This window comes from Carya illinoinensis, chromosome 1, assembly GCF_018687715.1.
Source record: "Carya illinoinensis cultivar Pawnee chromosome 1, C.illinoinensisPawnee_v1, whole genome shotgun sequence".
In the NCBI taxonomy this organism is placed as follows: Eukaryota; Viridiplantae; Streptophyta; class Magnoliopsida; order Fagales; family Juglandaceae; genus Carya; species Carya illinoinensis.
The window spans coordinates 51911079-51929353 of record NC_056752.1 but is presented as its reverse complement, the minus strand read 5'-3'; the positions used below and the strand labels follow the sequence as shown (position 1 = coordinate 51929353).

Sequence of the window (18275 nt, the reverse complement as noted above, 5' to 3'; positions counted from 1 at the left end):
TGTGCTACTGTCCATTTAACAAAAGTAGGTTTATAAACTTACATGAACTTATATTATACATTTTATTATAATAAAAGTTATTTTATAATCTAATAGATCATATCAAGTCACGTCAGCTTATAAATTTATTTTTATAAAAAAAAAATTATGGCTAAAACATTACTATAAACTCTAAGCCATAAACAAAGAATGAGAATTTTTGGATTCAAAGTTAAAAAAAAAAAATCCCGATAATAGTTACAGTCATGAATGCATAAGCGCCGAATAATCACTTTGAAAAAAGTAAATAATACAAGACTCACATGAAAAGAAATTAAATTTTTAGTAGTAGACCCATTCTTTTTTAAAACGACTACTTAGCACTTGCGTACTCCATAATTATATGTAGCGGTACTCTAAAACAATAAACACTCATCATAAAAGAAGAAAGGAGAAATTGGTAAAATTGGCATGGTAATGAAAGTGCTTCTTTTCTTTGCTTATAGGGGTGAAAGAAAATTCAATGAACTGGCAAATCGAATCGGATTGGATCGGACCAAACCGGTAAGTTTGGTTCAGTACTGAATTTGGTTTGGTCTATTACCTATTTTATTTTTTCTCAAAACTGGTCAAAATCGTTCCGGTTCTATTTTTATATTTTAACACCAGACCAGATTGGTTCATATATATATTAATTTTTTTATATTATATAAAATATTTTTATATGATTTTTATATTATATATAATTATATATAAAATAATTTTGTATTATATGATAAATTACTAATTAATATAATATTAAATTTTAAAATCATATATCACTATAGTTTATTGTATTAATACGTATGCTAATATTACATCATTATATATTATAATATACTATTATATCATTGTATTATATATTATAATATATCACTATAGTCTATAATACAATTATAATATACTAGATATATTAGAAAATTGGACCGAAACAAATAAAATAGGAAATATCGATTTAGGATGTAACCGGTACAATATTGAATTTTTAAATTTCAAAACTGGTATATATCGACAGTTATAAAATATGTCTAAAATCGGACAAAGCTGGACCGATAACACCTCTATTTACTTATATATCCATTGACATTCTGAATAGTATTAAATATAGTTATGAAATATGCAAGCACCGTATAAGTATTTTGAAAAAGAGTGGATATTTACTATTAAAAAATTAATTAACTTTTATGTAGGCATGTATTTATTCAATTTTTTTAATTAATTATATGATATTTAAGCATTCCACGAATTCAAATATCATTTCTCTTCAAATATATATTTGAAAGTGTAAAGAATCCTTTGAGAATCATCCCGATTAATTTCTCGAGAAAGACATTGGTAACGATCGATCTCCTTGACCTGGCTTGTACCCAATATACTATCTACAATATTACTACTATATATATCTGCAAAATATGGCGTCCGTACGATTCCCCTCAATAAATATTGAATACTATCTTCTTCTTCTTCTTCTTCAGAGAAAGTCAAAATAATTGAAAACTTTGCCCTGCTTGTTTACGGGACAAAAGGGTGACTTAGACATGAAAAAATGGGACATAAAGTCAAGTTCAAGATAAGAATATCTGAGCCAGCCTGTCGATTCAACTTGGTGCTGATGTCGCATGGGCCCTCCTCCATCTTCTCTTCCAACACTATAAGAGAAGTGGACTTTTGTGACTAAATTTTAGTGACCAAAAAGATTATTTCCTACAAAAATTGTGAGAAATAGTCATTTTGATCATTAAATTTTAATTACAAAAATCCATTTCTCTTGTAGTGCAAGTAGATAATCTGAACAGAGACAGATACCATGTCCATGATTTGTTAGATAATACGAGATAATCATTCATGTTTTTGTTCCAACCCAATTCTACTGGGAATATATAGAAATTTATTCACAAAATATTGAACTTCCCTACTCCCTGGACAGGGGCCACGGTCGATGAATCATTGATAAATCAACGTCAGTTTTTATGGTGGTTAGATTTACAAATGGCCAGAATTCTTAGTTCTAAGTTATTTGGACAATACAAAAGACATCAGATGTATGGAAGACAGGAATTTTAGTTATAAAAATGGTCCAGAACCATTAATGTTGTGGTGTTCTGTTCACTGTTTGATTTGATCTGATGAAATTGGTTTAATCCTTGTGTATTTTGGAGGTTAATGATGATGAATTGAATTCCTAATCACTATTATTTCGTTTGTTGAAATTTTGGCCTTTTCAATGTCAAAATCCAATTAAGGGAACGTCCTATCCTAGTGGACACCATCAACATGAGTGGTTGATAACTTAAGAGAGGGGGGGTGCTTTTCCATCTTGACAAAGATGGATCTTTCAGTGATCACCCGTAGAATAATTCCACTATGCAATTAACATGAATAATCATCAATTACAAGGTAGAGGGTGGAGACTGTCTCAACTCACAAAGTTACAACTCAGAAATTCAACTTTTCTTGCAACCCGTGGGCGGGAGTGAGTTGTACACAATTATTATATGTAAGACAGTTTAAAATTTTTTGAAATGAGGAAGCAGAAAGCTTGATCAAATGGAATTATAGTTGGTGGTCTCCTTTGTACACTTTCTAGCCACCAACTGTGATAACAATCCTAGGGAAACATATATCTGCAAGTCTCTTTGGAGTTTTCCCTTTAAATTAACGATGGTTTTAATTTAATTTAATACTCATAGGGGAAAAAAGAAAGAACTTCTGGTTTTGATAATGATGTCCATAAACAAAGTCTCAACTTTGTACAACTTGGGACAACGACATATCTAAAATTCAAGATTGCCTGAATAGGGTGGCACTGTATTGGTTATAGTCAGGCTGCTAATCTGGCAGGATTGTCTTCATCGCAGACGATGCAATTACAGTACCTCATTAGCATCTAACTTTTCATATTGGTTTACTTATTTTTAATGCCCAAGTACTCGATCGGCATTACCAAGAGACTATTCACAAAGTTTTTTTTGTCAATTTCGTCGCCTTAAGATAGTCAAATAGATGAGTCATGACAGCATGCATAGCCGTTGTTATTGAATCTTACAATTCTACAGCATGACAAAGTTGATCAGATGACAACTCTTAAGACATGTAAATTTCATGAAATTCCGGAGCTGTTTAAGGCCATTTGAATTTAAAAAGCATCTCATTATTACAACCTTATCAAATTTTTATATAAAATATATTAAATAATTTAATTTTTTCAAATTTTAAATCTTAAAACATAATATTCTAAAAAGATTTTATTTAACTTTAATTTTTCATCTAAAACCATCTCATAATTCAAACCAGTACTAAATACATATATCCTTTTTAAGTTGAAAGTAATTTTATAGGTTATTTTATAAAAATATTCTTAATTTAAAACATCTTTATGTAAAAAATTGTGAAAACTGTTATATGTGTATTATTTTCCATTTCTAAATATTAATTCCTCTATACCCATCTCTCCGATTTTATAAGTCTGAGATTTCTGTCTTTTCATATTACGTATTCAAATTACCATAGATTCTGCATGCTTCTATCTTTGCAGAAATCCCGAAATAAGAAGAAATAGTACAATAATATTTGGGTCATTTTCCTTCTTGATCGCAATAAGCATCTTTAATGAATGGGCCACGATGGCCATGTTAGTTGGAAATTGACAGGCTATTAAAGACTCTAATAAGTTCAGATCAAATGTTAATGTTAGCAAAAGTTGATTGACAGATAGAAAGCTATAATAGATATGAGGGCCACCGTCCAATCCACAACCAAAATCACTATCAAATCGCAATATCCTAAGGTGCGCCTTTACGCCGGCGTTACTAATCACCTCAAACGAGAAAAAAAAAATGTCCCAAAAGATCAGTAGGATCGCGGCATCGACAAAGTAAAACCAGGCCTAGGAGAAGAAGTTGTGTCAAACAAATGGAGCTGTGGCAGGAAAATTAATGGTTAATTTGGGTTTGAAGTGAAGCAGAGAATTCCTCACGGGTAAGGTTGTAGTACAAGGATTTTGCATTGTTTGGTTGGTAGGATTTCTGGGAAATTTAGGACTGGAAAATAGAAAGTATCCCCACCAAAACGATTCAAAGTCATTGGAGGTCGTTTTCATAGAGGTGGGAGGTCTATATATATATATATATATATCTACGATTCTATTTATCATGATGGCCACAATTCAATAAAATAGGTGAGACAAGAATCAGTTGATCCACATGAGAGTAGGGCTGTGCCATTAGGAGAAGAAACCACCCCTTGGCAACAGTACCATCTTCTTCTAAAAAAGTCTCTACTCTTTACTTATTTTTTTCTAAGAAAAATATTGCTAAAATTGTTTTTTTTTTTCCTTTTAATTTTACGCGTTGGTTCAAATTTTGGATTTGGAGTGGGGAGATTTTATTTTTTGGGCTTCGGGATTTTGAAATTTCAAAAGGAACCGGGGGCCAGAAAGCATGCCGAGATCTGATGGGGCTCCGTAATCCCTATACTTGGGCATTTAATTCACAAGCAACTCCATCAAAGGGTTTTTTGGGGTGTCAGTGGAAAGGTAGAGTACTATCCATTATTTTAAGTCTGAACTGAAAGTCGTTTGTTAAGAGAAATAAAAGGTACTACGAGTGGGAAAGCATAGCTGCTTTTGAGTGGAGTCCCCCTTTTATTTTTTATTTTAAATATTTTAGTCATAAAAAATTATATAAATATAATCGTATAAATTGACGTAATTTAATATAATTTGTCATATTATAAATTTATTTTTATTATAAATTAAATTTAAGAGATCAGATAAAATCACGTTAATTTGTAAAATTATTTATATATATATATATATTTTTTTATAGATGTAGCACTAATTTTTTTGGAACATATTTGTAGTCATGAGAAGTCTTTCGTCTGAAATTTTGTAATCTTCATGATCTACACCTGTCATGCTTATCTGATATATTTCAAGTAGTACTTATGATCATTTAAGCAGTTTATATATATAAAAAATCACTTAAAATGTATTATATTAACAAGTATGATTAGAGATGACAAGTATTTAAGATGAGATGTAATGTTGTTGCTTTTAGGCCTGCAACCCGAGCTAATTAAGCCGGGTTTCTGTCCGACCCGACCCAAATTGTACACATCAAGGCAGCAACCCAATCCAAACCGACCCACCAAAACAAAATCGGGTCGAACCCGTATGACTCGCCTGATGTTATTATTGAAAAAAAAAAAATTGAAAATGCTGAACTCGTCTTTGTCATCAGATCCAACCAGCGCTGCATCGAGTCAACCCACTCCCAAATCAACCGAGTCTCGACCCACACCCTCTAGTTCAACCATTGCTGCTCCGCCATGGTCTAGACCATCGATGCTCCCGTCTCGACTGTCTGGTCCTTGGTCCCATGTCATCAACGACGATGGTGAAGAAAGAACGAGGTGCAGGAAATGAATAGAAACAGAAATAAGAAATAGGAAATGAGCAAGAAATGAATGAGGTGGGCAGCATCACAGTAAGAACCAAACCTCATATAACTCACTCGTTCTGGAAGATAAAAGAGAATCCAAATAAATAGGGGAGAACGGAGAATCCAAATAAATAGGGAAGAATAGATTATTATTATTTTTTTTATTAGTAGAACAGAGGAAAATAGAACAAGAAAATTTTACCTCAGTTGTTTTGGGGCGATTGTATACTGAATATTTTCCTCTAATCTCCTTTAGGAGCCCTCCTTTTGTAAAAAACATGCTCTTGAGCTCGTCAGGCATAGCAGGAGAGCAGGTTGGATTTGCCAACCACATGTTGGCGCTTTTCTTCTTTGAAGGTTTGAGAAGCGGAAGTGACATCTGACATTTGGATTGACACGAGAAGGCTGGATAGCAGGGGAACGGCGATGAAGCTAGGGTTTTGAGCAGAACAGTTCGATTCAAAAAGTGTTCGGTTTTTTCGGTTTCGACCGAATATAAGTGTAGGCAACCCGTTATTTAACTTGATCCGATGAACCCGACAAAAATCGGGTGGAGCACTTTCGGATCATGCAGACGGATCGGCCCATGACTTTTTTTGCACAGGCCTAGCTACTTTATATAATTACGAATCATTTGGTGGAAAATAGAGAAAAACTTAATTGGTGGTTAATGAGTAGTACTGTAGGAAATTACACGTGTGCTCGTGTTAAGGTTTGACTGGTAGAGAGGTACACTACAACAAAAAACATTTTTTGGGACGAAATTACTTTGGGACGAATTGGAAATCGTCCCAAAAAGTGAAATTTTGGAACAAAATTTGAATTTCGTTCCAAAATAACGACGGTTATGCCAGACCGTTCGAACGCGTTCGAACGGTATTCTTAGGGATGAAATTTTTTGTCCCAAATAAGTTAACCGTTCGACCGTTAATAATTAACACTTCGAACGTTTAATTTTTACCGTTTGAACGTAATATTGGCGCGATAGGCAAAATTATTTTGGAGGGAAATTGATTAACCATTCAAACGGTAAATAATAACCGTTCGAATGATGTATATTCACCGTTCAAACGTTATTTGAATCGGTCGAACGGTGACAGGGTTTTAATTTTTTAAGTTTTTTGCCAAATTATATTTAGATTAACTAGTAATTATAAAAAATTGGTTAATTAAATAATATGAATAATCTAAATTAAGAATTAGTTTAGAAAATATAAAACAATACTATTTCATACTTAAATACTGAATTTACAAAACATAAAATATTGTCCATACAAAAAACAGGGAATAAATAAATAAAATATATCATAAAGTAATTAAGACCCCAAGTCTTTGCACACTTCCTCGACTGCAGCTATACGTTCCTCTATTTGTGTCAGTCGAGTACTGATGGTGACCTGAGTCGCAGACATGGCAGCAAACTCTGTACGAAGCTCAGACACAGCATAATGGATCTCCATACGCACTGCATCGATCACTGCTGATGTCTGCTCGCTGATCGCTGCACGCACTATGTCAGCCATCTCCTCATGAGTAACACTATGGACTGATGCCTCGGCCCGTGTAGATGTCTCTGCAGCTGCAGCTGAGACTCCATGATCTCCCGGCTGTGCATCTCTGTGAGGATCAACTGGTTCTGGAACATGTGCACGAAAATGCAGTCTCGAGTGTCCCGTGCTACGTGAGAGGGTGGTGCTGTTTATCGGTCCCATCGGCTCCCGTTTACGCTCAGCAACATCTGGCACAATACCAGCACATAGTAGATATCGGGTGATCAGGACTCCGAATGGTAGTATATCCATCGAAATGTACCGAGATTCTGATCGAATCCTATCGAATATATACCCCACCAAGTCGATAGGAATGCCACGAGCGACCCGTATCATAAATTTCGTCCGATCAATGCCAACTTCTGTCTTGTGCTGCCGAGGGTCAATGTTATTGACAATTATCAAATTTAATATATTAAAGAAAGAAGATAAATCTGCCTGTTTGATGCTCTTCGTCCCGTCATACGGTGGAGCATCTGGACCGACAACCAAATCCCTCACCTCGTGATCAGCAAGGGTATCGACCTCATCAGTATAAACTGATGCCTCCTCCTCAGCTGTCTCCGCCTCAACTGAAGGATCAAACTCTCTAGGCACCACATTCGGAAATGCATCTGGCAGCCTAGGAATACCGAGATGCTCAGCAAGTCCATCTCGTGACAATACAACGGGTACTCCTCGGACAGTGATACTGTAGGCCCCAGAATCATCTACGCTGGCACTGCTGAGTTCTCTATAGAACTCAGCAACAATGTCAATGTAGGAGACTGGCTCCCATGTTTCCTCCCGCTCATCCAAGATAGGTCCCCAACCACGATCACTGAATATTGAGGGCAATGAATGATCCTCCCAGAGAAGACTCTGGAAATCAGAAATCTTCACTGGTCGCTCCAGTGAAACTGTCCTCTCCCGAACTGGACCACTACTACTCTCACCAAGATTGCGTCGCTTACGTGCCGGTCTAGAAGTAGACATTATAATCAACCTGAAATTTATAATTACAAACTAGATATATAACATTAACAAGAAAAATACAATAAAGAACTATTTACAGTAGTTTGAAACAAATAGAAATTTAATAATATTTGATATTCTGAACAACATTATCAACAATAAATATATTTCTCAATATCAATATTAATAATATAAATATAATATTAAAAACCGTTCGAACGATTACTGTAACGGTCGAACGGTTATAGACAAACTGTTCGACCATTATGTTATATCGTTCGAACGCTACACATAGCGTTCGAACGATCTTCGTGTCGATCGAGATTCCAGACCGAGTTGACTCGGCCATTGAAATCCATGGAATCCTTCGATTCCCTGGATTTTACACCAAAATAAATGCAATAGAAACCTAAATAAACGTTCCTAACATGGATTTATGCAAATCTACCGATTATTTTGATGTATAAATCGGTTTACCCTAACTTAAACAATTAATCTATCAAAAACCTATATCTAAACGGTAAAATGCTTTAAAAATGAAAAATACCGGTAGTTAGAGGTAGAGGCTTTGAGTGGGCACTGTTGAAGGCGGCGAAGATGGTGTTCAACGGCGGAGATCGACGGTTTGGAAGCTTAGAACGGAAGAATTGGAGACATAAACATCCGTGTGCTCGTGTTAAGGTTTGACTGGTAGAGAGGTACGTAATATATGGTAGTTGAGTCTCAAACTCCAATAAATTATGGTTCAAGCCCAACTCTTTAATCTCCAATTAAATTGTAGCATATGTTATAACACAATAAACTCTGTAGTTCACGAGAAAGCTCTTTCATAAGAGACGACAAATTGCAAAGAATCTTTTACCTCTCGCCAAGACAAGAAAAAGCATGCATGCAGTATGAAGAAGTTTAAATATTATTTATTGCTTACGACGGCCTAAAATGCGCACCCATCAACATTTTGATTTCGTATATAGTTTGTTAATTAGAATGCTAATTACTATATATATATATGTAGTAATCTGGCCATTAGCAATGAAAGTCAAGTACTCAAAATCCCTAGAGTTTTATTATTATTATTATTGAACTTTAGGGTATAATTCTAGAATAAAAGAGAGATAAATACATGACATTGATCATATCATATATATTTGTTGAGTATTAATTAATATATAACGCCAAAAAATTTACACAGTTAATTAACAATAAACAGTATTGCAAACCCATTTCATAAATCTAGCTATATATATATATATATATGATCTAGCTCTTTCATATATATTCTAGAGTACTCTAGATCGAGTCTAGAGTTTAAACAAAAATTAGTACTTTAGCAATCCTAATATTTAATTATCGATCCCTGAAGACAAAGACTGCATGAAGACACTTTCTTCTCACTGCATTTTTCTCATTTTCGGCCTCCACATACAATTTCCCTACATGGGAAGAATATCGGTTTGCATGATGGTATAAGAGACTTTCTGTTACTGGCCGGGTTCTTCGTTAATTACCGATTCCGGTCCTGATGCTTTACATGCGCGCAGGTACATATATAGCAACTGAAATCACTTGAGGTCATGAGTTAATTCTTAGGGTCTAGTACTGAAATTCGAAGGGGCGCAGTACTACGTACGTACATGCATGCAGTTTATATTTTTAATTAATTAACAACTACTCATCGTTTCATTAAATGTTTCCCCATATGTACCCATGCATATCCATGAATATATCAGGACTAGTATAAAATTAGTATCAGGACTAGTTTTATTAACACAAATTAGTATCAGGACTGGTTTTATTAACACCTAAGTAAGCACCTTACACTCGATACATGAAACAATGCATGAATATATATTGATATCATGCCCCAGAGGGATCGAAAGGCTTTTATAATGAGCACATGACATAAATCATGAGTATGCATGTTAAGTGAGATCTATAATCTCCAATGATTTTTATGTCAAATGACATATAATCATTACAAGAAAAAAGGACTTTTACGACCAATTTATTGTAACAAAAAGATTATTGGTTGCTAATAATCTTTTCGTTACAATAAATTGATCGTAAAAGTCTATTTTATTTTGTACTGAATATTACTTAGCGACTAACCTAGCTGGTTAGATCAAGATAAGATGATCATGAAGGCTGGGATTAGCTCAAACATGTCATATGTGTGTGTGTATATAGTACTACGTACATAACCATTAACTAGCTAGCTAGGAATACAAAAATATATATATACGGATCAGATTAATCATATGATGATCAGAGTATTTCTTATTAAATATCGAGCTTTTAGGTTTACAGACATGTAAAGAAATTAACCCACACATTATTATTTAATTTGTATAGGCTAAATATATAGCTTGAACTAGCTAGCTAGAGACAGTACTGCAGTACATGACTAGTGTTCCTATACTAGTGCAATCAAAGATTCAAACTACGGCCATACCATGTCCAGAGTTCCCAGATTGAAGACAGATTTCGCTTAGAGACAAAGTACTGCAGGCAGTTCCATATGCAGCTAGTTAGCCAGTGGTGGCAATGATGAAGAGCATGACTATACGATGGCACGACGTTGTAATAATTTATGTACTCCGTTTGAATGGCTGGATCTAGCTTGTGGATGAATCACGTGGACAAAACCCAAGTAGAAGCTTCATCGACATTAGTGTCTAGCAGGTGGGCGCAGTACTAGTAATTAATTTCTGGTGAATTAAGGAGGTGCGCTCTTGCTACCAACTCTAATACCACAATTGATGATTTCATAGAGTTCCGGCATTTCGGGTGCCAATATTGCAGCATTATTATTTGGCGGTTCTGTGATACTTGGATTGATAATTAGGCCAATTCTATCATCCTGCGGAGCTGGTGCTGATCTCAGGCTAAAATTCTGATGATCTTCTTCTTGATTGGGATCAAGTACTGAATCATGAGGTTGAGCATGATCATACCCTAACGACCAAGTTATACTACTGCATGAATCTAATGAGTGTGGGATTAGAGTTGGAAAGTGAACCCAAGTACTGGGACGAAAGTTCTTGCTCTGTTCACCATGATGATCTAAACCTTGTAGCATCGTGATAGGAGGGGTAAAGTACTGTAGCTGATCTTGTTGAGATTTTAGGATCAAGGTAGGGTTCGGATCTTTTGGAGGTAAGAAAGCAGCTTCATCTGAACGGCCAGTACTAGGATAGTACTGATCAATAACAGGAAAGGATCGTAAAGCAGGCACGGCGCCATCAGTACCGGACAGGAGCTTCTTCTTTATGCTTGTATTCCATAAATTCTTCACCTCATTATCTGTTCTTCCAGGTAGGTGCTTGGCTATCCGAGACCACCTGTCCAAAAAACTTTCCCTCTTGCATGAACAACGTACCGATCATCATAAACCACGATGAGTGCCGTGATAATGGCTAATTAAAGCAATTACAAGCTTATGAAGAGTAAGAAAGAGAAAATCTACCTGTTACCAAGAATTCTATGGAGTTCAATGACGAGGGCTTCTTCTTGGGAAGAGAAGCTCCCGCGTTTTAAATCTGGCCTGAGATAATTTATCCATCTTAGCCTGCAGCTCTTTCCACATCTCTGCAGGCCTGCGTCAAGTATGCGTATATACCAAAAGAAGTAAAAAATACATAGTTGCGAATCTGGAAAAAAGTTCATACGTACTAGGGTTTATAACCTGCAAATTAAGTAGGTCGTGTAGACAACTAATTCTTTTAAAAGATTATTATTATTATTTTTGTTGGGAAAATTATAAGAAAGGTCAAAAGGAAGAAAATTAAACACATAGAACACATGAGAGCGAGTGCAACTTAGACGTACGATCAATCATCAAAGGAAATAGATCGAAGTGAGGAATTAAGTTACCGGCAAGTCTAGGAACTGAGCTCCAATTACCATGGCCATTGGCTGAAATGTACTGGATGAGTTTATCATCCTCTTCTGGTGACCATAGCCCCTTCTTCACCTTTTGCTTGTTGCAACATGAGTGATGTCCCATCCTCCTTTCTCAAAAATCAGTGGGGCAAATTAAATGAGTGATGAACTTGGCTAGATGAAATTTGGGTATTATCTGCAAAAGCGACTGCAGATAGAAAGGGAGAATAAAAGAAAGGGCTCTAGCTGATCTAGACCTGGATTGCAACAAAAAAAGATCATGAAAATAGTAAAGAGAACACAACAGATCGACAAATGGATGATATATATATTGATATTTCTCTTAATCAGTTGGTGGCCCAATTAGGGTTTGTGGCAAAGGGCTAAAAGTTTGAGCATCTCCCTGTAAGAGCTGCATGGTTTGTAATGGATCCTAAGTTCAGAGATGGGCGGCCTCTACGAGTCTAAACATACAAGGCGGTGGGGCCGGATGTTTTGACAGGTCCCAGTTCGGACATTAATTTCTGGGATTACTGATCAAGACAATTATACATTTTTGGATGACGTGCAATTATTGTGAATCGTTTGCCAAATGAACCTTGTCTACGCCTTTAAAGTATGGCAATTATCGATGGATTTTCGGATGCATTGCGCTATTGCGAGCCATTTAATTATTTACCGCGTAGGCATTTTCTATAGGATGGCAATAATCATCAGCTGTCTTGTGCGGATGATCATTTGGTTATTGAACGATTGAGGTATCAAAAGCTTTAAAAGTTTTTGGCCCCGATTGGTTATCAAAATTTAAAATATCTAATCTCATCTCATTATTATAATTTTTTCAAATTCTTATATAAAATATAATAAACAATTTAATTTTTTTAAATCTCAATACAAAATTAATATTAAAAAATTATATTATAACAATATTTTATTTATTACTATTTAAAACATCTCATCTCATCTGTATAACCAAACAGGACCTAAGTCATGATGTCATTTCCATCGATATTGTACACTTTTTCTACTACTTGTATATAAATTTCCAAGATTGATTCAATATTCCAAAACTTCCAAATAAATAAACGATTTATTTCACATAAACATTAGTGTGTACTAATGTGCATATATATGAAAATTCTATGCATCACATTGTAATCCTTCTCTCATCCTACTATCTAAGATGTGGCACATTTATCACTATTGAATGATTCTTTATTGGTTAATTCTTTATCATCTAATGATGATAAATGTGCCCCATCTTATACAGTGGGATGAAAATGAAATTGGAGTATGGAGTATAGTATTATTCTAATATATCCATACCCCCTACCCCAGGAAATTAAAAAATGGCAATATTGTTCAATTGTTTGTTGGAAAATGATAGTATGACTATTAAATATATCCACCAAATGTGTCAACTCATATATTTTTATTTTTCTTTAATGGTTAAGGATATTAAAAAAATGATTGATGAAAAATATAAAAATTCATTTGTAATAGTGTGCACATTTGATAGTCACCCTAGTATTGTTCTTAATCAATTAGTTTGTAGAAGGCTAATAGCCGTTGAAGCCACTATAAGAAAAATGAGTATATGACCGGTTAATATTAATTTGCAATGAAAATAAATTTATTTGAACATAAAATAATCATTTTCATAACAAATAATTAGCCACAAATAAGCATTTTTAATTTTTATTTTGTACCTATGTTTGTATTTTACTTTTACAAGAATATTCACTCGTAGAGTATTGTTATTGAATTATGCATATATAAATGACACTTTTGATGAATATAAGATAAACTTAAATTTTGACTATTCCATTTACATAAGTCTCTACATTAGAATAATTATTTTTTTATTATATAACAATAAAATAATATAAGATGAATTTGACTTTAGCTATTCACATCATATCTCACTACAACAAAAAACATATTTTGGGACGAAAATTTTCGTCCCAAAATATATCGATTTCGTTCCGAAAGATTTTTTGGGACGAAAAAATTTCGTCCCAAGCTCGTCCCAACATCACTGTCCCAGAAGATATATTGGGACGAAAAACACAATTTCGTCCCAAAATATATCTTTTGGAACGATTTTGAAAGTGACCGTTCGATACCGTTCGAACGATGCTTTTTTTTGTCACGGTTAAAATTCGTCCCAGAATGGCGTTCGAATGCTTCTCATATACCGTTCGAACGTCAATGTTTGTTTTGAACGGTTATCAAGATACGTTCAAACGATCAGTAGAAATACGTTCGAACGTTAAATGAGACGATCGAACGGTATAAGAGATCGAACGGTGATGATCAACGTTCGAACGATATGGTAATGTCATGCGTTTGAACGGTTTTTTGAGCATCTGGTATCGTTCGAACGGTTTGCGAGTTGACGTTTGAACGTTACATTATCGTTTGAACGGCATGCCCATTAATGTTCGAACGTGACTTTGTCGTTCGAACGGATATTATTTTTATTAAAACCAATAATTATAAAAAAACTAAATAGACATCCATATTATTTGAAAAATATAAATTAAGAACTGTTTAATTACTCACAAAAGTTTTATAATAAGTGCGAAGAAATAAATAACCATAAAACTAGCATTGTTCATACATAATTAGATAATGTCATAAGCTAGACGTAAAAAACCATCAGTTGGTTGGAGGCCTGTACTGTTGCATAAGCTGTTGCATTTGGAGTTGCATATCTCTCCTGAACTCTGCTTGTTCTTCTTCATGTTGTTTGAGGCGCATCTCCATGTCTCCTTGTCTCGCCAATTGAGCCTCTAACTCTTGTTGTTTTGCAATCAATTCTTCAATTCTACGATTCGCATTCTCTTGAGCTATAGAGGCAGACCCGGAAGAAGAGGAAGAGGGAGAAGGTTTTACACAGCGACCCAAACCCCTCAAATATCCTGAACGTTCACCCAGAACTTGTGTAAAAATCTCAACATCTGTATTTGAGGAATTTTGATCTGACGCAGATTCAGCACGCAGGGCAACCATTTTATCCTACACATAAGATAAAGAGTTAATATCATCATAAATATTCAAATATATTTATTTAAAACAAATTATAATACTTACATAATTTTCACGGGCATCAGGATGACTCCACTCTCCATTACGATTAGTATGTGATGCAGCATATAATTTTGTCAGATCATAATTGGCATCTGAATCTTGCTATAATAAAGATTTGTTAAGATATAAAGTCATTATGATTGATATATTCAGTTAACTATATACAAATGAAAGAATAGCAATACCAATTTTTTAGAGAGGCGGTGGAAAGATCTTGAGCCTGCATGATGAGTAATCTTCAATTTTGATCTATTTGTTTTGTTTATAGAACTTCGCTCCTACATAAGAATTGAAAATATTAGAAAGCGAAATTAAAAATAGGACTAAAATAATTAAATTAATTATACCTTATATGATGAATCCTCAAACATGTCACAAAGTTTTTCCCAATCAGAAGGTTGCACATCTTGAAAAGGATGTTGGCGTGCTTCTTCACTATTCTCAAACTTATTATAATGCTCATGACACCTCGCCTTATACTTGCGGAATGCATTACTCATAAGCTCTTCCACAGTTTTACGCTCCTCTCTCCGACCAAAATTTATTTCGAAATCATCCTTACAGACAAAAGTTTGGACAAAAATATTATCATTTATAATATTCTAACTTTAAAGTAAAATAAAATTATAAGTCCAATTAAATTTCATTTATTAAACATTACCAAACAACGCTTCTTGATAAGGTCCTTAACATCTTGGGGGACTTTCTTCCATGAACTTGTTGCCAAAGGTGCATAAGTTCGTGTAAGAGCACCCACATGCGATGCAAGCCAAGCTGCTGGTTGTCCTTCGCCTCCGGTATGTTCATCAAGAATGTTAACTTTGATCTTACCCACCTTACGATATTTTTCCAACGTCACGCCTCTCGTAGTGCCTCGACCTTGACGAGATTGTACTGTGAAGTCATCATGATATATAACATTATAATCAATTTTCTATTATAATCTTAATTAATAACTTTTATGACTATTAGAATTTTACCTTGTTCTGTAGAGTCAATCTCTAATGGTGAGTCTGAAGGAGAGCTAGGAACAGGTGGAGATGGGTTGCGCACTTCCTTTCTCTTCGGAGGCATAATTTCAAAAAACTGATACAATATTCATTAAGTAAAATAGTGCTCATCATCACGTAATGTGAAAATATAATTCGTCAATCACTATCTGTATCAGTATCATTTGACAATTCAGTCTCATCTTCTGTAGATAGTTCAGATGAATCAACACTTTGCTCAAGTGTCGCATCAACAATTTCAGCCTCAATATCTTCTCTATTCAATGGAATCATCTCATACTGGCTCAAATCCACAAACAAATTAAAGACGGGCTGACTCTCTTGGTATGCTTCTTGAGTAGAGGCATCATCTTCTTCTTCATCTCGCCCTTCTGCCTGAGGGATAACATCATATATATTTCTTGGAGCATATTTTTGTACTACTCGCCATTGAGTTCCCAACTTCGGGTCATCTAAGTAGAATACTTGAGATGCTTGAGAAGCTAAAATAAATGGATCATCCTCGTACCATTTTCTTGATGTATTAATACTCAAGAAATATTCATCATCACGGACTCCAGTTCGAGGATTGCTTAAATCCCACCAATCACACTTAAACAGATACACTGCAAGCTCCCCCAAATATTTCATTCCAATTATATCAACAATCACTCCATAGAAATCAATATTTTCTCCATCATGACTTCCCTCAACTAGGACACCACTATTTTGTGTTTTCCTATAATGATCTCGATCTATTGTGTGATACCTACTACCACGAGAAATACATGCAGAATATCTTGTAGCCCGTCTCGATGGGCCACGCGCTAATGCATACAATTCATCTGATATATCGTTTGGATTATTGGCATGCATTTGTACAACCTACATATTAAGTAAAACGTCTATTATATCAATAAAAAAAACAATCAATATTTTCTATTTGTATTGAATGAAGTGTCGCATATGTAATGTCATTACCCGTTGTTCAAACCATCTCGGAAACTCCTCTTCATGTTTCCGGTCTATATCATTTACTCCTAGTTCCTTGAGCATGTTAATATGATCACTGAAATTGATGATTACGACATGTATTTTATATTATTAGAATTTTGCGAAAGTAAATGAGCGAATACTAAATTAAGAAAAGATTAATACTTACTTCAAGTAAATCTCTATGTCAGGGCAATTGTTCAGCACGTACCACTGAGCTTTCTCAAACTCTCTTCCACATAAGTCATAACCACGCACTGCACCAAGTGGACGTACTTGTTGGGAAAACACGGAAAACACATTTCGTTGTCTTGCTCTGTCAACGTCAAAGTTTCTTTCTGGCCGATCAAACCTAGTGTCAACTCCGTGGAAATATTTGGAACAGAAGGTATGCCACTCATCATCAATATATGCTTCTGCAATTGATCCTTCTGGGCGAGCTTTATTACCAACTGTTCGTTTCAACTTCCCAAGAAATCGTTCAATGGGATACATCCATCTATACTGAACTGGTCCTGCAAGTCGAGCCTCACGTGGCAAATGGACGGCCAGGTGAACCATGACATCGAAAAATGACGGTGGGTAAATACTTTCTAGCTTACACAATATGATGGGAATTTCCCGTTCCATTCGATCCAAAGCTTCTACATTTAATGTCCGTGCACATAAGTCTTTGAAAAATAAACCCAACTCAGTCAAAGCCACGCGCACGTCTCTAGTCAAGTACCCACGTATACCAATAGGCAAGATACGCTGCAAAAGGACATGACAATCATGACTTTTTAACCCAGTTATTTTCCAATCATTTGTTCGCACACACCTTGTCAAATTCGAGGCATAACCATCTGGTAATTTAATTTTCATTATCCACTCACAAAAAGTAGCCCTTTCATTCCTTGACAATGTATACCACCCAATCGGCATGTAAACGGACGAACCATTTTCTTGCAACTGCATTTCCGGTCTTATTCCCAACCGCTTCAAATCCTTCCTTGAGTTTAATGTATCCTTCGTTTTTCCTTCAATTGACATCAATGTTCCCAATACGGATTCGCATATATTTTTTTCAATATGCATAACATCAAGACTGTGCCGTAATTTTAACTTTGACCAGTATGGAAGATCGAAAAATATACTCTTCTTAGTCCAATTCAACTCAGAAGTAGCTCGTTTTCTCTTTCGTTGTTTTTTACCAAATTCATTACAACCAACATCTACAAATTGTGCAAGTAAATCTTCACCAGACAAATATGGTGGAGGTTGGCCCCATTCAACAGTACCATCAAACATTTGTGAATTTCCCCGCCATCTATGATCACCAGGTAGAAATCGACGATGACCCATGAAACATAATT

General features: G+C 35.0%; 1 protein-coding gene across 1 annotated transcript; it reads right to left on the bottom strand.

Annotated features, from left to right (window-relative positions):
- Positions 1-10196: 10196 nt before the first annotated feature.
- LOC122282962 (transcription factor MYB26-like) lies at positions 10197-12269 on the bottom strand. Its single transcript, XM_043095057.1, has 3 exons — positions 11837-12269; positions 11430-11559; positions 10197-11304 (listed from the first exon to the last, which is right to left on the bottom strand). The coding sequence occupies exons 1-3, from the start codon at positions 11967-11969 to the stop codon at positions 10680-10682; spliced, it is 888 nt and encodes a 295-aa protein (XP_042950991.1). The 5' UTR covers positions 11970-12269; the 3' UTR covers positions 10197-10679.
- Between the last annotated feature and the right edge of the window lie 6006 nt (positions 12270-18275).

Coding starts and splice junctions, on each gene's coding strand:
- LOC122282962 (XM_043095057.1), bottom strand. CDS start 11,969: ATGGGACATCACTCATGTTGCAACAAGCAAAAGGTGAAGAAGGGGCTA. Junction 11,560..11,836: donor CTCAGTTCCTAGACTTGCCG/GTAACTTAATTC, acceptor TACTTGACGCAG/GCCTGCAGAGATGTGGAAAG. Junction 11,305..11,429: donor CATAGAATTCTTGGTAACAG/GTAGATTTTCTC, acceptor TTTTTTGGACAG/GTGGTCTCGGATAGCCAAGC.